The sequence below is a fragment of the Syngnathus floridae genome, chromosome 3, assembly GCF_059516105.1.
Source record: "Syngnathus floridae isolate MCC-2025c chromosome 3, RoL_Sflo_1.0, whole genome shotgun sequence".
NCBI classification, from domain to species: Eukaryota; Metazoa; Chordata; class Actinopteri; order Syngnathiformes; family Syngnathidae; genus Syngnathus; species Syngnathus floridae.
The window spans coordinates 2,769,055-2,795,908 of NC_142415.1; the positions used below are offsets into that span (position 1 = coordinate 2,769,055).

Here is a 26,854-nt window from a genome sequence, read left to right on the forward strand (position 1 = left end):
ATGACGGTAAAGCAGTGGATCGCACAATGAGAACTTCAAATGTTTTAAATACGTGAATTGAGCGAGGCCTAAAACTAAGCTCAGAATTTGAGATGAGGGCGACACCCCCACCCTTTTTTCGAGGACGCGCCACATGCGAGCCCACAAAATTTGGAGGCGAGGCCTCGTTAAGTGGCAGCAGTTCATTAGGTTTTAACCAGGTCTCGCAAAGACCAAAAACGTTTAGATTATGTTCCGTGATAAGGTCATTAACGAGAACTGCTTTCGTATGAAGCGATCTAATATTCATAAAACCGAGTTTAAGTGTAATCGGTCGATCAAGGAGCGTATCTATCGAAGGATTTTTAAACGGGATGCGAGTAAAATTGTGTTCTCTAGGCCTAACATCACCTCTCAAAAGTTTATTAGCGCGGTGGGATGAAACGACCGTAGGAATTTGATGGTGAATATTTGTTACACATGTGAAGTTATCTACAACAGGCACCGTTTCATCAGCAAGACCGGTCGGGACGGAGTGATTGGATTTGTCTACGACCCCAGTAGAAAGTGTGTTTATGTGTACTGTAGCACTATTCAAACTGTCGCGCTCTAGTCTACACGAGGAGCTATGTGTATGCTGAAATTCTAGCCTAGCGCTAGTTAACTTTAACTTAACAGACTCCAAACCCATCCTCACAGGTGGTCTAATCACCTGTGCCCTGGCCTGCTCTAAAGTGACCTGTCATGAGTGGCTCAGACAGTAATCTATATTCCTAGAAAGAGTGAAGGCACCTTCACGGTTAGGGTGAAGGCCGTCCTTCCTCAGCAGGTCGGGGCGGCCCCAGAAGGAGGACCACTGATCTATAAAATACAGTCCCTGCTTTTTACAGAACCCAGCCATCCATCGATTAAGGGAGACTAATCTACTAAACCTCTCATCAGTGCCTCTCCCAGGCAGGTGGCCAGAGACAAATACTCGATGCCGACTCATCTTTCTGGCAAGATCACAAGTCCTCGCTATGTTTTTCTTTGTGATCTCTGATTGTCTCATCCTAACATCATTGGAGCCGACGTGTATCACTATGTCCGAGTAGCTAGTGTTGGTGGAACTACGCTGTTGACTAGGCCTATTGCGAGTCAGCTCCCTAAGATTAGCTTCTATATCGGGTGCTCTGCCCCCAGGAATATACATTACCGTGGCTGGACCTTTAAGCGTAATGTTTCGGGTAATGGAGTCACCTATGACCAAAGTGCGAGGGCCAGTAGACCGAGATGACTTTGGACGGCTATGCGTCTTACCTGGCTCATTGCGATTAGCAAGCCGCCTGGGGCTAATGCTAACCAGGCTAGCGGGCTGACTACAGCCCGCGTCTGTGTCCGCCACAACTACTGTTATCGCACTATTCTGCTCTAACTGGCGGACACGTCCCTCTAGTAGAGACAACCTCTCTAAGAGAAGGGTGCAGTTAGTGCACGAAGCCGTAAAAACCTCTTGGTCCGCTGCCATACTTTGTGTCCGAAGAGCGACGATCAAGAGCCAACGGCGACGTAAAAAAAATTGTTTCCCGTGAGAGCCATACCATTTAAAAAAAAAACGATAGCTTAAATACAATTAAATGCATGTATTTTAATTAACACCAACAATTTTTTTAGTGTACTAATGTATTCTTTTTAATAATGTTTTTAACGTCGTCAAAAGAGCCATTTCTGGCTCGCGAGCCAGATCTGGCTCATGAGCCATAGGTTCCGGACCCCTGCTCTAATGTATGCAAAGGTTGGCTGGCAACCGGTTCAGGGTGTCCCCCGCCTTCTGCCCGTTGACGGCTGGGATAGGCTCCAGCACGCCCGTGACCCCCGTGGGGACTAAGCGGTTCAGAAAATGGATGGATGGATGGATGGATGGATGGATGGATGGATGGATGTTTATTGATGATCAGATGATATGAAAAATCACCAATCATTTATTTCAACTACCGTATTTTTCGCACCATAAGGCGCACTGGATTATAAGGCGCACCCACATTAAATTTTTTATTTTTGAAATTATTTCATATATAGGGCGCACCGGATTAAAAGGCGCATAAAATAGAAGCTATACTGCAACAAACTGAGGTTGACTAGGGTCGCGGTATGCATCCACTAGCCAATAAGCCCTCTGTAAACAATCGCGTTTCTCAAACTATCTCCTATAAAATGATCGGAACTGACTAAAGTTCGATCTCACACATTGGTACTGCTTACTTATGTTTCCGTTCCATATCGATCCGTAAATTTACTCGAAACATTAACGGAGCAGCCTATTTTGAAATGAAATAGCCTCGTGCGTATAGCAGCTATCATTATAGCATTAGCCACCCGCAAACTCCCATGAGCCTCAGCTTGCAGACTCCCATGAGCGTCAGCAAAGTGTCATGGCAGCCCCCTGTAAATAATCACGTTACTCAAACTCTCTCCCATAAAAGTGATCGGAACCGACTAAAGACTGATTTAACACATTGGGGCTGCTTATTTATGATTCCATTGAATATTTATCCGTAAACGTACTCGAAAACATTAATGGAACAGCCTATTTTGAAATGAAATAGCCTCGCGGGTACAACAGCTATTCAGTGACGCCCCCTTACCACGGTTGCCGTAATGCTGGGAAGCAATGCGACCTTGTAATTTACTAGTCGTACTAAAACGTACTGAAACATTTTGGCGGAGCGCTGTGTACAACCAGTATGGATCAACAAATTCATCAATTGATCCATATACAAGGCGCTCTGCATTATAAGGCGCACTGTGGTTTTTTGAGTAAATTTTAAGTTCTTAAGTGCGCCTAATAGTGCAGAAAATACGGTAAGTACAAACAAACACAACGGCTGAGTTTGCCCGTTAGTGATTGGATGTAAGGATTGGTTGAAAATTTCCCATCCCATTCGTCCTCTCACTTGACGTCACCTCTTGCCTTTATCCATATTCGTAATGGGATGCAATTTTACAGAGAAGATGCCACCCTCACTCTTACAAATGAAATACAAGTGGGGGGAAAATAATGAATGGACCAAAATACAAAACAGAGCCATTGGAAGAATAAACATACAAACAAAAACAAAACAGTCTATGTAATGAAAACTGAACAAAAAACATTTCAAAACTTTTGTATTAAAAAAACCCATTTATTGTTTTTTGAGTAATTTCTAAGTTTTTAATTGCCCCTGATAGTGCGGAAATGATGGTAATTCTAACTTCTCATCTCAGGGTTGACCTCTTCCAAGTTTTCACATACATAACCAACAGTGCTTGCTAGAATACCCCCGCACCCACAGGGACATGGAAAGCCACAGTCCACAGTTGTTTAGGATATGGATGTCAGGAAATACAAGCGAGTGTATACATTAACCGTTGGTATTTCTGATGCTGGTATATGCTGTATCTTTAAAAAGCCATTTGAATCAGCTGACAGATCAGGCCTGAAATATTGTCCTAAAACAGTATGAGAACACATTAATAACTGAGCATAAACAGGAAACAAAATACATGAAATTATTTGTACAGACAAAAATGTTCTATGCTTAGATCTTCTGTTGAAACATACCGTATTGGCCCGAATATATGACAATGTTTTTTGCATTGAAATAAGACTGAAAAAGTGGGGGTCGTCTTACATTCGGGGTCTTGACGTTATACCCATTCACTTGTGCGCAGCGGTAAGTTAAAGGCTGCTGTATCGACTGAGTATGTTGCTTTGATCGTGTGTGTCTTTGACACAAAGTGAGTATATACATTTCATTGTTACTACTGTCCACTGTTGTGCCGTTTGTCCGATCATGGTTTGCTTCGTGTGCGCGCCGATTGATTGACACCTCCGGCGCGCTCCTTTAAGTTTGCCTGGCATCGTACGAGCAGCGTACACGAATGACTACAGCCGTTAAAGCCGCACAGCGACTAACGATCGCCAGCAAACGTATTTTGTTGTCTCGATGACTTATGTTTGGTATGTTGCCGAGAGTATTTCATTTATGGTTATTTAGTATAGCGGAACCGTTACGCGCAGTTGGTTATGTAATGTGTGCCGTCTACTAGGGTTGTGTGACGTCAGAAGTTGAGCGTTGACTTACATGCTGTATTTCTGTCTGTTGCAGAACCACACACACACACACGCGCACATGCACACACTTAAATTTGGGCCAATACGGTACATACATTTAATGTTTAAGTCAGCATGAAAAGGCCCATTAAGAAACACACATGCCTACAGGATACGAGCTGTGATTTTCCCTTGAAGCTGAGTCAGTTCACACACCTTTCCCAGACTCCAACACAGTACTCCAAGTTGTTCAAATGTGACCTGCATTGAACTAAAAACACGCAAACCTGCAAAGTTACTCCAGTTCCACAGCTATACCTTCGTAAAATATGCCGTTTGGAATCACTATTTTACCATTTCACCATTACTATTTATAGACCTAATTTGATCAGGATACTGATCATTCCTGTAGTCAGTGGACAGGCCTTAAGCAGGAATGGGTTAATAATGTAAATATAGCTCCATAAACTGAAGTGAACAAGGATTTTTTCTCGTCTATCTATGGGACTTTCTCCCAGAAGCCTCTTGACTTGTCAACATGCGGTTTGGCAAATACCAGCCTCATAATTTTTCTCTTGAGCGACAGAAACTTTCTGCTTCCATGGTTTATGACAATAACATCCTTGTCAATGATTCACAAATGGAGCTTGAAGCTCGATCAAATAAAACAAGTCAAGCACTGCAAGTCATATTAATACTAAGAATATTAATCAATATTAATACTAAGAATATTAATTCAGTATTTTCAGTTTTAATTTCAAGAATTGAAATGTTTTAAGATGTGTGATTGTGCTATGAGTCACATTCCTCACCTCGAACCTTGACTTGGTTAAGTGTACAAGTAGGGCAAGGAATTAGTTCAAACCCTTCAGTCTGATGCATTGAGTAGTCCGTGCTGGCCACCACAACATGGTCCCCAGGTTGCCAACCCATAGGCTGGTCTGCAAGCTCCAAAATTGTGCTGTTGGACAACATGTCGATTGAAATTGAGGCCTGAGGACGGACTGCAGGATTGGAGAATAAGAATTACAGCTCGAGAAATGGACAATGACTGTTGACAGCTAACAATGTATTCTACAGAAAGCGGAGACCTCGGACCCTATTTGTAATGGGCACAAGTCTAGTGCAAAGAACAGTAGAGTTTTCTTTCTTTTGGTATTTTGTCAGACTTTGTGCTGGTAGAACTGGGTGTAAGGGGGCTTTTAGAACTTTGTGCCCCATTGGGGGATGCAAGTAGACTTTTACCTGATTTGCATGAAAATCTGGGCGGTCGAAGTGAAAACCCGAGTACGCCGTGCATGACACTGCAGACCCCCCCCCCAAAAAAATAGAAAAAAAACACCCAACTTGGACAGAGCACTAACTGCTGAGCTTAAAGTCTGTGTCGTTGGCTCACCGAATTGCCTTATAACTGCAATGGAGGGTGCAACTGAGGCTGCCATGCATTCTGCATTTTCATATTTGGGACATTTTCTGAAGCTCTGTTCAATTAATGTTTCAGAGTGATTGCCCCATGTTGCTTTCATGAACTGAACAATTGCCCTTGCATGAAAATGACAATGCACACCCATATGAGCACAACAACCGTACACCAAGGAAACACACCAAACTAGACTTGGGCTGTCACGAGTTACGCCCACCTTTACGCCATTCCACCAAAATAAGGCCCTAGGTCTCATCACCATGTTACTGTAATGTAATGTACTGTAATGTAATGTAACAATGTAAAGCATATACTAAATTATCATGCGTTGCTTGTTCTCAAAGCAGAGACACGTCTGTCACATCAAACACCAGCAAAAAGTAAAGAAAATGCCTATGTTTCATACAAATAACCTGAGATACATTCTGATAAAAAAATAAAAAAAATACAATTACCAAGTTTTCCACACAGAAAGCGAACTCTGTAGTTGTGACAGAGGCCATGAGCTTGGTCTTTATTGCGGCAGACAAAGCCATAATCTTTGTTATTTTTGTGGATCACGTCCCCTGTCTGGTTAGAGGGTATGCCGTCATTTGTTTCAGCCTGGAAAGAAAGAATACAAAAACAGCAGTATTACAGAATTATAACAATGTAAAACCCTAAGCCTTTGTATTTTGTGCTATTATCCAAATATCCTACCTGAAAAATGTTACATTTGCTAGTAATTAACTAATTCTGAAGAGTTTTTACCTGATCAGCTAACAAACAGGGAAAACCTCAATCAAAATAGATACATTATTTGGCATTGAGTCCCTGATTAAGAGTTAACGTGGTGTTAGGGCTCTTTATTGATGTTCAGTGCAGTGAAAAAAATAGATTTGTGTTATTGTTTGTTTTCCATGCTGCTTGTAAATAGAAAGCCATTAAATAGAGAGCTCCTTCCACTCAGCTGACGAGTTTATGAAATTTTTTGATCAAAAGATTGAGTCCATTAGGGACGAGATCAAGAATACCATTCCAATCGCTCCGCCGGTTACTTGCGCTGGGGATCATGCAATAACCCTCTCAAATTTTAAAAGCGTGTCCCTTGAAATGCTTACAAAATTGGTTAGTGCGGCTAAACAAACAACATGTTTACTCGACCCGCTTCCAGCCAAACTACTTAAAGAATTATTTCCAATTTTAGGACCGTCCGTCTTAAATATAATCAATCTGTCTGTTTCCTCTGGGATAGTGCCAACAGCCTTTAAAACCGCTATTATTAAAGCGCTACTTAAGCGAGCAAATCTTGACCCGGACTGTCTCAGTAATTATAGGCCAGTTTCAAACCTCCCATTCATAGCAAAACCTCTTGAAAAAGTAGTAGCGCAGCAGCTTATTGATTACATGGTCGCTAATAATCGATATGACCCTTTTCAGTCTGGTTTTAGAGCTAATCATTCCACAGAGACAGCACTTGCTAAAGTGACTAATGATCTTCTCATAGCTATGGATTCAAATGCGTCGTCTGTATTGTTACTACTCGATCTTAGTGCTGCCTTTGACACTGTAGACTTTTATTAGGGCGTCTTAAAAGTTGTGTTGGTATCTCAGGGTCAGCACTAAGCTGGTTCTATTGCTATCGATCAGACAGGACGCACCGAGTGGTCCATGGCAATACGTTCTCTGAGCTCTATAATGTTACAGGGATCGGTACTCGGACCGATTTCATTTAATATTTATATGATTCCGCTTGGGGACATAATACGTAAATATAATATTAGTTTTCAATGCTACGCGGATGACACCCAATTATATATGCCGTTATCGATGACAGATCCGCGGGACTGTTGTAATCTCGAGGCGTGCCTTGCGGAGATCAAGCAATGGATGTCTCTCAACTTCCTTCGTCTTAACCCAGATAAAACTGAGATGTTGATAATTGGTCCTACTCGTTATCAACACTTATTTAAGGAAACCAATATAACTATAGATAACCGTACTATCACTCAGAGTGATACTGTAACTAATCTCGGGGTAATATTTGACCAAACGCTCTCCTTTCAAAAACACATTAAGAATATAACCAGGATTGCGTTTTTTCACCCTCGTAATATTGCTAAGATTCGTCCGATCCTCTCGACCGGGGATGCGGAAACTATTATACATGCGTTCGTCACGTCGCGCCTGGACTACTGTAATGTATTATTCTCTGGTCTTCCTAAGTCCAGTATCAAAAGTCTACAGTTAGTGCAAAATGCCGCTGCGAGGCTGCTCTCACGGTCAAGAAAATTTGATCACATTACCCCAATATTAGCCAACTTACATTGGCTCCCGGTCCATTTAAGATGTGACTTCAAGGTTCTTCTACTAACCTATAAATCACTGCATGGCTTAGCGCCTTCATATCTCGTCGACCAAGTCATTCCTTATGTTCCGTCTCGTAACCTTCGTTCGCAAAACGCTAGTCTTTTAGTTACACCGAGGGCAAAGAAAATGTCTGCAGGTTCTAGAGCATTCTCTATTTGGGCTCCAGAGCTTTGGAATGCCCTACCAATGTATATTACAACTACTACCTCAGTAGAAACATTTAAGACACGTTTAAAGACACATTTCTATGTGTTTCTATCCCTGGTTGGGGAGGGGGTTAGGTGGCGCAAAAGCTGATAGCGGCTAACTGGATTCTCCAGGATCAATTCAAGATGAAGAAACTGCAGCTCAACCTCCTTGAAGACACTGCCAGGACAATCGAGGGCACCTCCGACATCCATTTTGTCATTGATTTTCATATTATGTATTACTTGTGCCCTCTCTGCATCCATTACAACCTGATGATCCTGAAAGGGGGATCCTTCCATCTGTGGTCCCTTCTCAAGGTTTCTCATTTTCCCCTGGCAGGGTTTTTTTGAGTTTTTCCTTGCCCTTTTGGGAGCTTAAGATCAGGGGATGCTTTGAGAATAATTGTCAATTTTTGGCTATGTGAAGCCCTTAGAGACCGTTTGTGATTTAGGGCTATACAAATAAACTTGACTTCACTTGACTAGAGCAGACCTTCACCAAACTTGAAGTATGAATACAATGAAAACTATTAAGAAAATTGTAATTGGAATTCTCTCAATCTCTCAATTTTAGCAGACTACATCCTGGCGGATTGAGTGCAATACTACATTTAAATCGAACAAACAAACAAACAAACAAACAAACAAACAAACAAACAAACAAACACATTTGTAAATAAATACATGTGTACCTGAATAAATATATAAACCTCTAAATAAACCCCAGATTTTTATCAAGATAGATTATACTATAATTGGTTGTTTCTTCACATATCAAAGTTGATTTGATTTCGTAATCATTTGTGTATACCTGGTCTGTGTGCTTGACCGTGCCTGCCTCATCTGCTTTCTCAATAGACATTGAGATGTCGGATTTATTTATTTATTCATTCATTTACAGAGATGGGTAATTTCCCAAATTTTTCCTGTCTGTCCTTCGTCATTGGCCTGGGCAACTGTTCATCATCGTCAGTAGTCTGTCGAGTTACATGGTGGATAGGTAAAAGATGGTGCGCGAGTGTGTATTGGATTTGGCCCAGACGAATTGGCTAAGATGAAATTCCAAATTTCAAAGCTTGGCATGGAAGACATGAGGAAGGGGGCCTGAGTAAGGGTTACTTAAAAGTTAGTTCTTCCAAATTAACTATTATTAAATTGGAATAGGGGAATTTGTTGGTTGAATCAGTCAACCTCCATTCCAAATTTCACCAGAAGATGGTGCCAAAGTCAGATTGACCTAACATAGTAAACTAATAGTTTAAAAAGTCATCGATTAGATGAAGACTTGTTCTGAAGCACAGCAACACACCATTTTGGATTATGTTATATTATTTTGTTTTGCTATAATATACTTTGAAACTGCTTGAATATTTTAATTTTCTAACCAGGGAAGCCCATGCTCATTGTTGGGTAATGAGAATGAGACATGTTAATCACAGTTAGAGTAAGCTGCAATATACTTTATTTTGTTCTACTTTGCAATATTGTATAGTTAGTAGCAACTTGAGCAGCATCATAGCACTGATGTTTCATTTACACATGAATGTATTAAAAGTTAAATTAAAATTAAAAAATATTAAAAGAGTAAGGACATGGGGTTGACAGTGGTACCGTGGGTGGAAGACTGCAATCCCACGCTTGAGCTTGACCTAGAGGTCACCAGCTTGTCAAAATATGTTTTGAAGATGCTTGAGTGTTTTAATCTGCTAACTAGAAGAATCCACGATCATAGTTATGATTATGTGTTAAGTTGACTATTGTGAAATTATGTGTTATTATTGTCACAATGTTTAATCAGTATCAAACAGGTATGTAATATTGATGTTCCATTTACACATGAATGTGTAAATGTGAGCGAAGACAAGGAGGCGGAAAGGGTTAATGATGATACTAAGTAGTGGAAGACTGAGATCCCACACATGAGCGTGACCCGAGGTCACGTTCATCCAGTTGAGGTCGAAACAAAATGCTGTTTGACGGAACACAAGTCAGAGAAAAAACATTTGCAAAGGTCAAGTTGACGGACAGTTGACAAGATTTGGAAGTGGAAAACAGGATGAAGCATTCCTGAGAAAATTGTTACCGTAATTGCCGGACTATAAACCGCAGCGGATTATAAACCGCACTAGCTACAATTCAGGGATATTTCAGTTTTTTTCTTACATAAACCGCACCGGACTACAAGCCGCGCGTGCACGCGAGTTTTTTGCAAAGAAAGACAGTACATAGAAAGCCTTTTTAACGTTTTAATAACATACTAGAACATGTCTTTCTAAACATGGCCTGTGACGCAGCAGTAGTACCGCAGCAACGCGTAAGTGAGCACGCGAGTTATTAGCAAAGAAAGACTGGACACAGAAAGTTTTTTTAAAGCTTTAATAACATACCTTAACATTTCTTCCCAAAGACTGCCTGTTACGCGGCAGTCATACCGCAGCAACACGGAAGTAACACAGCACAGTCACTGAGACGCGGCGGTAACACAGCAGCAACACAGCAGCAACACGGTAGCACAGCACTAACAGGGCTGGTTAAAAAAAAAACATACCAGTAATAGTAAAAAAAGAGCCGTCTTCATCTTCCTCCTGTGCACTGAAACCATCGAAGTCTTCCTCCTTAGTGTCGGATTGGAATAGCGTTAGATATCCTTCGCCTCACACTTTCTCAGTCTCTCTTTCGTCGTCGCTTTTATGCATTTCTTCGAGTGTGAAGAGGGTCTATTCATGCTAATCTTATTCATGCACGAAGCGCTAAATTACATTAAACACGTATAGCTTAAAAGCGGCATCATATGCATTTCTTTTGTCCCCCATAATGACGGTTTGTGTATAAAAGCTTCCTGTCTTTGTGTGAGCGCGGGTGTGTGCGTGATGCACGAGACGATCAAAACACAAACTAGCACGTCTTCTTCGACACATTATCTCTTCTTCGTCTGTCTCGCTCTTGCTTCCTGCTAGAGCACCCCCTGGAGACCGGAGGCCGTAAAAATCCATAAGTACGCTCCAGAGTAGACACAAGATAATGTCATCAACATCGACTGCCTTTGGCTTAAAAGCGGCATCATATGCATTTCTTTTGTCCCCCATGACGGTTTGTATATAAAGGCTTCCTTTCAGTAATGTCCGTCTTGATCGCGTTCCGCGTGATGCGCGAAATGTAAACACAAACTAGCACATCTTCTTCGGCGCATTATCTCTTCTTCGCCTGTCTCGCTCTTGCTTCCTGTAGAGCGCCCCCTGGAGGCCGGAGGCCGTAAAAATCCATAAGTACGCCGCGCCGCCGTTTAAGGTTCAAAGTAACCTTCTGAATAAAATTCATTTAAAGTTCACATTCATTACAACTTGTTTTTGGTGAGCAAAATGTCAGAAGAATTGGATTTAAATGCTGATTGATTGGGTTTTAATACAATGCAGATGGTCCAAACAGCGCCACTACTTTGTGTAATCTCTGAGTGACATGGCAGAGTAAGAGAAAGGGTTTAGAGCACAGGTGTCAAACTCAAGGCCCGGGGGCCAGATACGGCCCGCCACATCATTCTATGTGGCCCGCGAAGACAAATTGTGCATCAAATTCGTTCATTAATAGAATTGCAAATTGTCTTCACTTTTAATAATATCTTTTTTTTTAAATATTTGACCAGTTTTTACTCGTCTGATTTGAAAACGAGTTATTTGTCAGTTTGTTTTGTAGCTTTTACTGTATATAATATTGTTAAGAGTAAAAGTGATCAAGTCATCACAAAAATCACGAAAAAAAATCTTATATAAGCCGCACCTGACTATAAGCCGCAGGGTCCAAAATTTTGGAAAAAAGTTGCGGCTTATAGTCCGGAAATTATGGTACATCCCTGAGAACATGGTCACCTCATCTGGTTGAATGCGGTTGAGACCGGCCGAGATGCAGGTGCAGTCTATTCTGGAAGCATTTGGGTCATCTGAGGCCAATGTATGACGTCATGGAAAAAAACTGGCATAGTACCCACGAACTGAACTGGAATAAAAGGTTCGTTCGGACAAACACAGGGCTCTCTCTCGCCCAGTGGGCTCTCCCCATCAGGGGTTTGCCCCTGCAGGCTACTGCCGTGGGTCGAGGACGCCAATTAGAAAAAGATCGTTTTCATCCTTTCGGAGATGAACCCAAGGTCTCTTAGGATGAATTTATACTATCTTCAACTTGGATTTAGTCAAATTTTAAGCCTAAAGACAGGCTAGGAGATGCAGACCTCGGTGCAGGAGAGAGGAGCCATTTTCAGGGCGTCGGCACGTCTCCCTTCTTTAGGCCAGCCTGTTCTTTTAAACAGAATTCGGATTTTGTAACAAGGAGAACTGATCACTCGACTTTTCCACCAAACAGCATTTTAGACCTGTAGCCTCTTACCCTTTTTTTACAATATTTTTGAGTTTTCAATCGAGAGAACTTCGAGACTGAATAATTTTTGCTCTATTGAGAAGGGTGAATGGAAATTATTGTTAGTTGTTCGAACAATTGAAACTTGTAATTCTTTTTCTTGCTTATTCATTAAATTTCTACTTTATAATCATTTAATTTCGATTAATGATTATTTTGATCTTTTATGCTTTAAATCTCTTTTGTTTCTCTATCATAGTCATACTTTAAACCGTTCAGTTCTTTTTTAAATGAAGACAGCTTTAATCCTTGACATCAGGGAGTGTCAGAATCTGGTTCGAAACCGTTAAGATTTGAGCTCAGCTAGTGTGGGTGCACGCTAGTGTAAATAAACGAGTTCCTGCGGTCTTAACAAAGAAAGCAAAATCTATTCCGAGCGGTTAACAAAAGCCCCAATCATTATAGGAAAGAAGAGCCGCTGAAACGGCCGCGATCAATTTGATCCTGGGTCTCGAAAAGGGATTACTCAACACCGGAATCCTGTTGCTTTAAAAGGGACTGGCGTCCGAAAATGACGGAATTAATCTAACAATAGATTAGTTACCTGAACAGTGGTTAGACTCGGAACGAATCTTCTTTCCGTACCGGCTTAAATCAATTCTCGTCTCCCCTACATACTGCGTTACTGCAGAGGGGCTAAAGTACAGAATTTTACCCTTTAAATGGAGAGCCTGTCACTTACATCAGATAAGTGCACGATTGACAAGTCATAATGCAATCGACCAGCTGTCCGCGTTATGTTAAAAGTGCTTACATCATCGCGTCCATCAGAGGCTCTGTCCATCGTCAGTCCGTCCAAAAAATAAACTTTAACAGATGAGAAAATGGTGGCATGCATACGTATGTCAAACGATCCACACCATACAGTGGGTGCCAAAGAGTGACATTCACTTTTTTTCTTTACAACCTTCAAATGCCCAAAAGTTTAAAATGGCTTACTTTAATCCTTTACTTTAATTTTATCCAAGTCAGTTATTGCGGTGTCGAACAAAATATTCACATGTACGCGATTTACCTCAATGTCCAGCGGATTGTTACACAGACGGTCCGGATAGGTCTCACGCAGATCTGACAGCTTCTCCCAGTCACCGGATCCTCTTTCATCATCCCTGTCAAACCATTCTGTCCACTCAGCCTCTACGACACACGCACACACGCACACAAAGTAGGATTGAATGTCAGATTTATTTCAAATTCTTGTCAACATCCATTTATGAGTATACCATCTTAAATATCACTGAAAATGTGTGCATCAGAATAACAGCAGAGCTGTGATTTATTTGCCTGCCCGTGTCACGACTCATCCTCTGTTGCTGTATTGTGTCTTTGTTACCATGGTTTCTGTTTGCGTTGCCCCTCTCCTCCTGTGTAACCTCAATCAGTGTAACCACAGTCACCTGCCTCGTGTTTCATGTTTTGTATTTAAGTCCTGTCTGCCCCTCACTCCGTTGTCGGATCATTAATGTCTTCTCGTCTCTTGTCTCGTCTGTCGTCGCCGTTCCTGTCTTTACCCTGTCTTTACCTTGTCTTTTTGTTCAGTTAGTCTTGTCCCGAGTCGAGCTTCTTATAGTCTGTCTTTGAGTTTTCCAATAAACCCTGGTCCAAGCTGCATTTGGTTGCCCTGCTCCATCCGATTCATGACAGAATGATCCGACCATCACAGCGACCAGTGCTTGGACCTTCCTCCACCAACAGCTCCCATCAGCGACGCCTGATCCACGTCCATCGTCTGAGCTTGTTCCAGTGCCATGGGCCCCGCGGCCGCCATCGGACTTCGCTCCCACGACGCCGAACCCTCGGCCACCATCGGAGTGCTTCTGGCGCCAGCGGCTCCACAGCCGCCGCCGGACTTCGCTCCAGCGACACCGGCTCCGCAGCCGCCATCGGAGAGCCTACCGGCGCCATCAGACTCACGGCCGCCATCGGGCCTCACCTCAGCATCGCAGGACCCACGGGCGTCGCCAGAATTCAAGCCAGCTGCGCCGGACTCGCGATCGTCCCTGGCCCCACTCCCACGGCTGCGGTGCGTGGTGACTTCCAAACGCCGCCGATTGCGGCTCTGACTTTTTGTATGCCGCCGATTGCGGTTCATGTCCCCGAGTTGCCGCCGACTGCTGTCCATGTCCCTGAGTTGCCGCCGATTGCGGTTCATGTCCCCAGAGTTGCCGCCGATTGCGGTTCATGTCCCCAGAGTTGCCGCCGATTGCGGTTATGTTCCAGAGTTGCCGCCGAGCGCGGTTAGGACTTTGCCATGGCCAGTGAGGTCATTTGAACTGGTGCGCTTCGCCCCCGCCCACCCGCTCGCCTCGTGGGGGTTTGGTTTTTTGGGACGTCGGGAGCCGTCCCTTGTGGGGGGGTACTGTCACAACTCATCCTCCGTTGCTGTATTGTGTCTTTGTTACCATGGTTTCTGTTCACGTTGCCCCTCCCCTCCTGTGTTACCTCAATCAATGTGACCACAGTCACCTGCCTCGTGTTTTGTATTTAAGTCCTGTCTGCCCCTCACTCCGTTGTCGGATCATTAATGTCTCTCAACTCGTCTATCGTCGTCGTTCCTTTCTTTACCTTGTCTTTTTGTTCAGTTAGTCTTGTCCCTAGTCAAGCTTCTTATAGTCTGTCTTTGAGTTCTCCAATAAACCCTGGTCCAAGCTGCATTTGGTCACCCTGCTCCATTCCTTCCCTGACAGGATTCATATTGAATGTACAGAAACAGAATCTTACAAATATCTGAGGTGTGTTTTAACACAGCTGATGTGGGGTGCCAAATAACATAATTATACGCATTTGTGATCATATTGTGACCGCGAGCTGCAAACAATCATTTTAATAACATTGGGCATTGACAGTAAGTATTGGGTGTTAAATTTCTCACTGTGGTGGAGAAATTTTGCTAGCAGGAGGCAGGCAAAATCCAGAGTCAACTTCAAACACCCAAACCAAAATTGGTTTTACACACAGGACATCGATCAAGGAATAAGCCAGTCCCCAGCCGGCTTTGTCACGTGCCGGTGTCATCCAGCCCCGCCCCGCCAATCACCAGGATCATTCTCACCTGTCTGCTGCGTGCACGATATTAGCGCGGCCAGCGCTACTGCTCGTGTCAGCTTGTCTCGTGATGTCTCAGTGCACACCGGTCCTTGTAAGCTTGACTCCCCGTTTCTTTACGATTCGGTCCTTGTCCTGTCTGTCCAATGCTACCTTGTCAGTCTGCAGTTGCTCTCCTCGGAGATCACCCGTCAGCCACGTCCAGTCCTCGCCAGTGAGAAGTCCAGCCACCAACTCCTTCCCCTGGCTTACCATCCGACTCCCCACACCCGACAAGAGCAGCCTCGCCGGTTCGCCGCTCCAGCCCTCCACCGTTCCCCTTTCCCTCCACAATAAATTCTGCTTCACTTTGCATTTGGCTGCACTGTCCGATCTTTCACAAGCTTCTTAGATGGCTGGTATGTAAGAAGTCATTGAAGAAGTCTTTCCACCCATTACCATGTGATTAATAATTGCCTATGGGCTGCATTTTAAGACTGAAACGGAGTCAGACTACACATTAATCTTTAAACATATGTGACGCAGCCACTACTTTGGTGCACACATATTGAACTTGCCTGGGGGGGAGTTACTTTCATAAAGTTGCAATCAGGTGGAAGATGAGAAGCACCTAATTGGAATCAGATATGAAGCGATGGTAACAGCAAAGTTGATAACACCAGCATTGCATTGGGGCAGACTATTGATGAGAACAAGATGCTGTGATGATAATACAATGGCTGATTAATTACAGGAGATGTTGAAGAATCCAAGTGAGATCATTAACCAAAGTCATCTGATGGCGCCGCGGATGGCTGCCACGGTGAGTCGCTCTCTGTTTCTTTGTCTTATTTTCTGTGTTTTCTGTGTCTTCTGCTATCCATCCCGGATCACTTTTACTAGGGAAGCACTGTTAAACATCGGTCAGTCTTCTTCTGGTATTTTCTCTCCTGTTCTCTCTGATTCAGACTGTTTGTCGGAGATTTTAGCCGGAGCGGCGGTGCTATACAAGCTAGCGCGACGGCGGCGACGCGGAAAACGAGCCGGAGCCCTTGTAAAGCTGAGGCAGAGAGGGTTCCGTTCTGCCCTACCGTCAATTCATCTGGCGAATGTCCGCTCCCTGGCGAACAAGATGGACGAACTGCTGCTCCTCACTTCAAGTAACACGGACTTCAGCAGATCCGCCGCGCTGTGTTTTGTTGAAACGTGGCTTAGCGAACAAACCCCCCACCACGCCATGGAGTTAGCTGGGTTTCGGCTAACGCGTGCAGATCGCCGCGCGGAGCTCTCCGGAAAATCAAAGGGAGGTGGTCTCTGTTTCTACATTAATGAACGTTGGTGTACCGATGTCATGGTGTTGAAAGAGTTTTGCAGCCCTCTCCTAGAAACACTTTTCATAAACTGCCGGCCGTTCTATTCACCACGGGAGTTCTCCTCGATCATCATGGCGGCTGTTTACATTCCACCACACGCACGTGCGAGTGAAGCCACGCAGATGCTGGCTGACCAGGTGACAGACATGGAGAAACTTCTACCAAATTCACTAATCATTGTTGTGGGTGATCTTAACAGGGCGGACCTCGCACACGAACTCCCCAGATACAGACAGCGCATAACGTGTCCCACCAGAGGGGCACATACACTGGACCACTGCTACACCGTAATTAAGGATGCATACCACTCTGTGGCTCGTGCAGCTTTAGGACTCTCGGACCACTGTCTAGTTCATCTGATCCCTGCCTACAGACAGAAACTAAAAACTTCTAAGCCTGTGGTGAGGACTGTAAGGAAGTGGACAGTGGAGTCAAGGCAGGACCTCCAAGCCTGCTTTGACTGCACCGATTGGAGAGTTTTTGAAGCTGCAAATTCAGACTTGCATGAACTCACTGACACTGTCACATCATACATCAGTTTTTGTGAGGATCTGTGTGTGCAGACTAAGACCTTCTGCACGTACAACAACGACAAACCTTGGTTTACACCGAACCTTAGGAGGCTGTGCAAAGTCAAGGAGGAGGCCTACAGGAGTGGCGACCGGCACCTGTTCAAGCAGACCAGAAACACACTGAACCGAGAGGTCAGGAAAGCCAGGAGGTGTTACGGGGAGAGCCTGGAGAGACACCTCTCTGCCAATCCTGATCCCTCAATAGTGTGGAAAGGCCTGCAGAGCATCACGGGCTTCAAGAAACGAACCCCCCCGTCCTGTGGAGAGCCCAAGGCTCGCTAACCAGCTAAACAGGTTCTACTGCAGGTTTGATCGATCCTCCCACACAACGGGACCTCCTGCAGCACAATCCACATAGTCACCTCCCCCCACAACTGCTCTGTCCACACCTCCATCACCGTGGTCACCGACTCTCTCTCTTGCAGAGGCCGCGCCCGCACTCCAGATTCGCGAGGAGGAAGTGCGCCAGATGTTGCGGAGACAAAAGATCAGGAAGGCACCGGGCCCAGACGGTGTGTCACCTTCCTGCTTGAAAGTCTGCGCTGAGCAGCTGGCGCCCACCTTTGCACGGATCTTCAACCGTTCCCTGGAGCTGTGTGAGGTGCCCTCATGCTTCAAGAGCTCCACCATCGTTCCAGTGGCCAAGAAGCCCGCCATCACAGGTCTGAATGACTATAGACCTGTTGCACTGACATCTGTGGTCAAGAAATCCTTTGAGAGGTTAGTGCTGAACCACCTGAAGGATGTCACGGGCCCCCTGCTGGACCCCCTCCAGTTTGCCTACCGGGCAAACAGGTCGGTGGATGATGCGGTCAACATGGGACTGCACTACATCCTGCAACACCTGGACACCCCAGGAAAGTACGCCAGGGTCCTGTTTGTGGACTTCAGCTCGGCGTTCAACACCATCGCTCCTGACATCCTCCAACAGAAGCTCATCCAGCTCGCGGTGCCTGCCTCCACCTGTCAGTGGATCACCAGCTTCCTGACCAACAGGAGACAGCGTGTGAGGCTGGGGAGCATCACATCTGACACCCTGACCACCAATACTGGAGCCCCTCAGGGGTGCGTCCTCTCCCCACTGCTCTTCTCCCTCTACACCAACGATTTCTCCGCAAGTGACTCTTCTGTGGAGCTCCTGAAGTATGCAGACGACATCACTCTCATCGGACTGATCCAGAACGGTGATGAGACTGCGTACAGACAGGAGGTGGAGCGGCTGGTCCACTGGTGCAGCTAAAACCACCTGGACCTGAACCCGCTCAAGACCGTGGAGATGACAGTGGACTTCAGGCGAGGCCCTTCACCACTTTCACCCCTCACTATCCGCAGTAATACTATTCTCTCATCAGACACCTTCAAGTTCCTGGGAACCACAATCTCTCGGGACCTGAAATGGACCGGCCACATAGACTCTGTCCGGAAGAAGGCCCAGCAGAGGCTGTACGTCCTGAGACAGCTCAAGAAGTTCAACCTGCCGCGGGAGCTGCTGAAGACCTTCTACACTGCCATCATCCAGTCTGTCCTCTGCACCTCCATCACGGTCTGGTTTGGATCGGCCTCCAAACAAGACAAGCACAGACTGCAACGGACAATAAGGACTGAAGAAAAGATAATTGGAATCAACCTCCCATTTATCCAAGACTTGTACCTGTCCAGGACCAGGAAACGTGCAAGTAACATCTCAACAGACCCTTCGCACCCAGGTTGCAGCCTGTTTGAACTACTCCCCTCCGGACGCCGTTATAGAGCTCTGTACACTAAAACCAGCAGACACAGAGACAGCTTCTTCCCCCAGGCTGTCGCTCTGATGAACTCACACCACTCTTAGAGTCTCAGAGGCATTACTGTGCAATAACATCCCGCTTTCCACACCTTTTTTGTCTACACTGTTTGTACTATGTGTCCTCTCTGCATCCATTGCAGCCTGGTCATCCTAGAAGAGGGACCCTCCCATCTGTGGTCTCTTCTCAAGGTTTCTCATTTCCCCTAGCTGGAGTTTTGAGTTTTTCCTTGCCCTCTTGGGAGTTTAAGATCAGTTTAAGATCAGGGGATGTTTGAGAATATCTTTCGTTTTTCACATGTCCTGAGTGTTGTTGTTAGTCACCTAAATGTTGAACAGAGGCTGTGATTTACCGAAGTCAAATTCCTTGTTTGGCACGCTCAAACATGGCGAATAAAATACTCTTGAATCTTGAATATTTTGCCTACTCGACCATTAATGTTTAGTTCTTGAGGTGTTGCATCTAATATCACATAATTTAAACTTTCTTTCTGCAAAAGGTTAGAGAGGGTTATTGACTGAAAAGAGAAGATTGAGCGGAAAACTAAGAGATGGACTACTCCTGTGATTATTAGGAGTCTTTAAAAGTTAGGATGGAAAATAAATTCAATGAGGCCGGCAGGTTTTCAACTGGTTAGCAGGTCAGCCTCACAGTGCAAAGTTTATGGATTCAATTCCGGCTCCACCGTTCCTGTGTGGAGTTTGCATGTTCTCCCTGAACTTGCATGGGGGCACTCCCACATCCCCAAAACATGCATGATAGGCCCATTGAACACTCAAATTGTCGTAAATTGTAGATCTGAGTGTGAGTGCGAATGATTGTTCTTCTATGTGTGCCCTGCGATTGGCTGGCAACCAGTTCAGGGTGTCCCCTGCCTACTGGCGAAAGGATGGATGGATGGATGGATGGATGGATGGACGGACGGACGGACGGATGGATGGTTTCTGCCATTCAATGACTTCTGAAGTTTACTGTCTAATGTCTACAAGCTAGAGTCTTACAAAATGACATGTTACTTAGAGTAAACCGTGTGTTCCGTGTGTTGCTTAGACAGTCTGTCAACAGACACCAAAATTTGCACATTTTAACTCAGAGCTCTCTCTCGCTCTTGCGCTCTCTCTCTCTCTCTCTCTCTCTCTCTCTCTCTCTCTCTCTCTCTCTCGCTCTCTCTTTCCGTCCAGGTCAAAATATCTTGTAAAAGTGTGCGCAGGTTGTACCTTGTACCCACTGGCTGCTGGCTGTTACAGTAAAATGCTCTGCATAGCTCATATGAAAAACGCGAGAACTTCGGGCTTCTGAAGAGGCTTTGGTCCCTTTTAACAAACACACAAAATATGCATAATGCGTTAGCCTTGTAAAAATACAAAATATTTCTGTCTGCGGGTTATTCACAATTTTCCACAATTTTAATCATGTCTAACATAATAAAATGTAATAATTTTGTTTTGTCCTGTGAACGCTGGAGCAGAAAAAGCTGACTGGACAGCATAGATTGAAAAAAAGATTCTCACCTTGATAGAGAGCATGATCTTCTACAGCAGAAGATGGGTTTCCTTTCACAACTATAAAAGACCATGGATGTCTGTGGATGAAAGAAAAAGGACAGCAAAGATTAACTGTAAAAAACTTACAAAAATGAAGACACGCACATATGCACAGTTACCTTAATTAAACGAGCTATTTCAGTATGATTTCTAGACGAAACAAGATAAGCTTTGTGCATGTATGTGAGTCAATGAAGGTGTCTCTAAGTACCGTAATTTCCGGACTATAAGTCGCGTTTTTTTTCATAGTTTGGGTGGGGGGGCGACTTATACTCAGGAGCGACTTATATATGTTTTTTTTCACAAATTTTTACTTGATCATTAAGACATCACTTACAAGTATAGTTGACCACTTCCCATGTTATTTTTAGTATAGTTGATCACTTCACATGCATTTATATCTTTATCTTGAACATATTCAAAACATAAAAAATAGAGAAAACATCAAATAAAGCAATTAACACTTTAAAGCACCATATCCAAGTCCACTGTCTGCTGTATGTACACTTGCTCCATTTTTGCTCCTCTTATATTTATTATTATTATTTATTATTATTTGTTTATTTATCATTTATTCAACACTCTTATTTATTCATTGTTAGTGCCTTCTTGGTTTTTTTTGTGTTGCTTGTATGCATATGTGTACTATCTCACCGAGGGATAGTGGAAACGTAATTTCAATCTCTTTGTGTGTCTTAGTATATAAAAAAAAAAAAAAATCGATGATTAAGCAGACTTTGACTTTGATAAAACAACCAAAAAAAATTATATTTTCAGACGAAACTGGATGAGGGCGCTCTAAATTTTACCGCTGGCCGTGACTCATCAACTGGGTGGGTTTAAGAAAAATGGCACCAAAAAGAAACTCATATTTTGCAGGTTACAAACTTCAAGTTGTAAAATATGCAGCTGAAAACAGTAATCGAGCAGCAGAAAGAAAGTTTGGAGAACCGTGATGTAACAATGGATTACTATTTCAAGTGACGTCAGTAGCGCGGCGCGCCGGTTGTTTACATACAAAGTGCCCACACAAGGACTACCGGCATCATTAGCGGTGATCATTTCTAAGTGACACGGAGGACAAAGAGTTTGAAGGAATTAAGGATTTGGAGTGACATAGAAGGTTTGAAAAACTATTATGGCTTTTACGCACGCCCGGTCTCCGCTTAGTCGGGGGCCGGCGCTCGGCCGAGTGGCTGTCCGCGAACGGTGCGCGGGGCTCGGACATGGCCATTACGCACGCCCGGTCTGTCTGGAAGTCCACGCCGCCACACGCTTGGAAGTTTGTTTTGTTTAATAAAGAGCCGTTTACCAAACCCACGTCTATCCTTGTACTTTGTTAACGCTACAATATAGTTATATAGTAGATCTGTGGAATAAAGACGAGGCTGACGTCAGGGCGCACGCGCGGCGATGTTGACAAAGGACGAGGAATTTGATCGATGGATTTAATGGAATTAAAGTGCACAGATGGTTTGATAATATTATTGGCTTGTATTAGAGCAATTTGAAATATAGTTTATCTATCGTTATATGAGCCTGTGGAATATTTTGAAGTGCAAGCGCCCTCAGCCGTGCGCACCCATTGTTGACAAAGAACGATCGATGGATTTAATGAATTGGAGTGACACCGATGGTTTTATAAACATGTTATTCATGTAATAGTTGTCCTTAATCACTCTATATGTTACGTCAGGCCCCTTCTCAGCTCTTTGTTTGTGTTTGTCACGTTAGCATACCTATCGTTTAGCCTGTTGTTGCTATTTAATGAATTGGAGTGACACCGATGGTTTTATAAACATGTTATTCATGTAATAGTTGTCCTTAATCACTCTATATGTTACGTCAGGCCCGTTCTCAGCTCTTTGTTGGAGTTTGTCACGTTAGCATACCTATCGTTTAGCCTGTTGTTGCTATTTAATGAATTGGAGTGACACCGATGGTTTTATAAACATGTTATTCATGTAATAGTTGTCCTTAATCACTCTATATGTTACGTCAGGCCCATTCTCAGCTCTTTGTTTGAGTTTGTCACGTTAGCATACCTATCGTTTAGCCTGTTGTTGCTATTTAATGAATTGGAGTGACACTGATGGTTTTATAAACATGTTATTCATGTAATAGTTGTCCTTAATCACTCTATATGTTACGTCAGGCCCATTCTCAGCTCTTTGTTTGTGTTTGTCACGTTAGCATACCTATCGTTTAGCCTGTTGTTGCTATCGTTTAGCCTGTTGTTGCTCGTTCATGACTGTTTTTGGTGTGGGATTTTGTCGAATAAATTGCCCCCAAAATACGACTTATACTCCGGAGCGACTTATATATGTTTTTTTCACTTTTTGGGGCATTTTATGGCTGGTGCGACTTATACTCCGGAGCGACTTATAGTCCGGAAAATACGGTATATACTGTTTTAATGAAAATATGAGGGACATTTTCATGAAAATTGAAAGGACTCAACGGTTTTAGTGTGGAAAAAAAACACTGGTGTGCCGTGAGAGATTTTCAGCTGTGCTGTGGGATTGTCCAATATTAATTACGGAGCGCATTGTAAACAGGATCGCCAAACCATTGGTCAGTTCGCGCAAGGCCAGGTCAGCCACTTGCTAATCGTGCATGCATGGAGAATCAGAGAATCTTGAGATTTCAAGATTTCATGTTGTGTCGGTCTGATTGTATTGCATATTCTGTTTATGTGTGAGTTGCTGTGTGCTTTTGCTAACAGTGACATACACTATGACGGTTGTGGTGCGTTTGTGGTCCGATGGAAATTAGAGCATTCGGTTCAACCAGAGAACCTGGATTGTTAATTTTTCACCAACAAAAAATACATAGTCAAGTCGAGACACTCCGACTGTGATAGCCACTCAGCTACTGTCAGAACAGCAGAAGTGACATTGTTCTTATTGTCGTAATATTTATAGCGCTAGTCTAAAACATTAAACAAAGTCATGTTGATTCTTTGGGATTTTAATAACAATCACTTTCAATAGTTTATTCCTTACACTGCCTAAAATATTTTAAAAAAAAACTCACTTTTATTTAAAAAAAATACAATTAAAAGAATATTTAGTATTTATTTTTATTCAATTATTTGACTCTTCATACATATATAGGGATAGGACTTTACGTCTTTTTTTGTAATATAACTGATATTAATATAGAAGCTGGTATAACACTTAACAGATTTTTGTTGGTGATATGCCTCGAGATTTTTTCCAATGAAAAGGTGTGCCGTGAATGAAAAAAGGTTGGGAAACACTTCTTTAGTCCACTTGTTTCGTCCGGATCAAAAGCGGACTGAATTTTTTTTATTTGCTGCGGTTCCTATTCAGACTGTACATTTTTTAAGTGAAGTACAGTACAGTAATCCCTCGTTTATCGCGGATAACTGGTTCCAAGACCACCCGCGATATGTGAAAATCCGCGTAGTGTCACCCTTTTTTTTAACATACTACATACCTTTTTTGTGTATCATTAAGTGTATATTAAACCATATAAGTGTTATCATTAGAACATCAAATAATAGTTTCAAACATGTAAATACTATATTAATATGTAATGTAAATGACATACATAAAATAATGTTTAAATATTATAAATATAAATATGATACATGTGTGTGTGTGTGTGTACATGTGCGTGCGTGTGTGTGCGTGCGCGTGTGTGTGTAACATATGTAGATGTTGCTAAAGTATACATACTGTAAATATGTTTTTAGAACTCTTCTTATTATAACACATTTTTATAACAAGGTACAAGTGTACATACTGTAAATATGTTTTTAGAACTATTTTATTATGATAACATTTTTTTAGAACAAGGTAAAACACTGTTAATATGTTTTTAGAACTCTTATTATTATAACAACTTTTTTATAAAAAAGTACAAGTGTACGTCCTGCAATTGAGTGGGCACTCCCTGCGTTCTGCTGGCGTGTGGGCAACGTTCATGCCATAATTCCTCAATTTAGAGGTTTTATTTAGAATTTTTGATTTTTTTTTTTTAATTTGGAAAAAAAATCTGCGATGCACTGAAGCCGCAATAAATAAACCACAATGTATCGAGAGATTACTGTAAACCTAATAATTTATTAGAGAAAATGAAAATATAAATTCATGTAGAACCTATGGTCATGAGCTGTGCGTCGTGACCAAAAGAATGCAATCCCATTTACAAGTGTCTGGGCAGTTGTGAGAAGCTCGGTCATCAGAGAGGGGCTCAGAGTCGAACCACTCTCTCCTCCTAGAGAGGAACCAGATGAGGTGGCTGGGGCATTTGACTAGGATGCCTCCTGCACGCCTCCCTGGTGAGGTGTTCCGGGCACGTCCCACCGGCAGGACCCAGAGGACGACCCAGGACACGCTTTTACCAGTGAAAAAAAAGAAAAAGAAAAGAAATATTGCAAAAAACAGATGTGCTAGAAAAAAGTAAAGATATTCTTTTAAATCATCAATCATCAACCATCTTTGATTGAAATTTGTTCTTTACCAATGTAAATGTTAATACGAACACGTGTCTTTACCGCCATGGCAGCAGTGGTAAACATGCCAATAAACTGTATGATGTCTCATAAATCCAGGGTTATTAAAAAGTGTCTGGATGTGCTAAGAAATGCACAGCCTATCTCCTGATGGCACCTGTTTCAGTCTGTTTGGCAGAAGTGTGGGGAGGAAAGGAGACAAAAGTCATTAGGCGGGAACCATCCCAGTGTTGTCTTGCCATCACTCCTATTTAATGACTCCACAGGCATGGGGCAGAGTGCAAATTGAGAAAGCAAATTCAAACTCTAACATTCTCCTGTTTTTTTTAAAGCATCTTCATGCTCCCCTTGTATATTTAGCAGCGTGTTTTATGAGACCTTGGCTGATAATAATAACATTTTTGCATTCAAAAAGCTTTTTTTTAACGCAATGGGAGTGTAAGTGTGCAAGTACAGTCTTACCCTTGTTAAAATCTACTGTCAGAAAAACTGTGGTTATGTTTATAGCAATTGAAATAAAACACCAGTCCTTCATCACTATTGAGGACAGAGATTTAGATCATGTCCACACTCTACAAGTCCACACACAAAAAATTGTTGGGAAAGTTTTCCAAATTTACATTAGCAAAGGTCACATTCTTTTATTATCAATCCACATGTCTGATATGTTCCCTAATTCACCATCACTTGTTGCATAGGCTTGTGCTTGACAGCCTAAAATTCTTCCACATATGAATATTTTATTAATGCCTTTTTGTGGTGCATTAATAGTGTTTTTTTGTTTATTGGTTTTTGGTTTGCGTGTGTATAAACACAGCCTAGATTGTATCTTTGTTACATGTCATGGAAAGACATAAGGTTCCGATTCAATTGCAGGGAATCATTTGAGGGACACAACTGTCAACAGTGACATGATGCTGAAGACAATCTCTAATTTTGGACCATCTGAATTAGCTAATTACTTGATGGGGTTGCTGGCTATCTGGAATGAAAATTGCTGTTTTGAATTCCAGCATCTTAAGTGTCAACAAGAAGACACTTGTGAGCTGGGGGGTATTCCAGAAAGCAGCTTCAACATACTCTTGAGTCTATACCTGAACTCTGAGTTGACTTACTCTGAGATGGGAGACTGAGTATTCGATTCCAGAAATGCTGGTCTGTTAGTTCAATCAACTCCGAGTATGTTAACCTGGAGTTACGCGCGTGCACGACCACTATAAAAAGCCATTATCAATGGAGCCCCGATACCATGAGTCACCATGACAACTGAGGAAAAACAGATCACCTTACTTTACCACAATGGAGTTGGAGGTCCTTATGCAAGCCTACGGCGAGTACGAACGTATTTTTCTTCGCAAATCGAATACGGCTGCAGCAGCGAAGAAGAGAGAGACGTCATGGGAGGAAATTGACGCCCGAGTCAATGCGTCAGTTTGAACCAGGGACGTGCGGGCTACACCTCCCCTGCCATCATGAAAAGGGGAAAAACAAATTCAGTTGTTTTTATTATAAAGTCATTTTCCTTTTAATCTCAATAATTTTGTATCATTTTGAACCAAAATTGCTGAATTTTTATAGTTATTTTAAAACCGAAGACAATTCGCTCGGAGGAGCCAACGTCCTGTCGAGCCTCCTCTGAGGATTGCGCAATCACAC

General features: G+C 43.0%; 2 protein-coding genes across 7 annotated transcripts in view; one reads left to right on the plus strand and one right to left on the minus strand.

The window, feature by feature from the left end:
* The window catches only part of cemip (cell migration inducing hyaluronidase 1), a 197,236-nt gene that overhangs the window by 52,472 nt on the left and 117,910 nt on the right, over nucleotides 1-26,854 (minus strand). For 5 of the 6 annotated variants that reach the window (XM_088370826.1, XM_088370827.1, XM_088370824.1 and 2 more), the window contains 5 exons: nucleotides 20,683-20,753; nucleotides 20,389-20,484; nucleotides 13,434-13,555; nucleotides 5,930-6,077; nucleotides 4,864-5,055 (listed from right to left, as the gene is read on the minus strand). In XM_088370826.1, coding sequence (XP_088226952.1) covers nucleotides 4,864-5,055; nucleotides 5,930-6,077; nucleotides 13,434-13,555; nucleotides 20,389-20,484; nucleotides 20,683-20,753 — 629 coding nt within the window. The remainder of the gene's footprint in view (nucleotides 1-4,863; nucleotides 5,056-5,929; nucleotides 6,078-13,433; nucleotides 13,556-20,388; nucleotides 20,485-20,682; nucleotides 20,754-26,854) is intronic. The other variant, XM_088370828.1, reaches the window with a different exon arrangement.
* LOC148400103 (uncharacterized) lies at nucleotides 16,244-17,892 on the plus strand. The gene is made up of 2 exons (XM_088370831.1): nucleotides 16,244-16,265; nucleotides 16,411-17,892. Exon 2 carries the CDS (start codon nucleotides 16,575-16,577, stop codon nucleotides 17,667-17,669), a length of 1,095 nt encoding a protein of 364 aa, XP_088226957.1. The 5' UTR covers nucleotides 16,244-16,265; nucleotides 16,411-16,574; the 3' UTR covers nucleotides 17,670-17,892.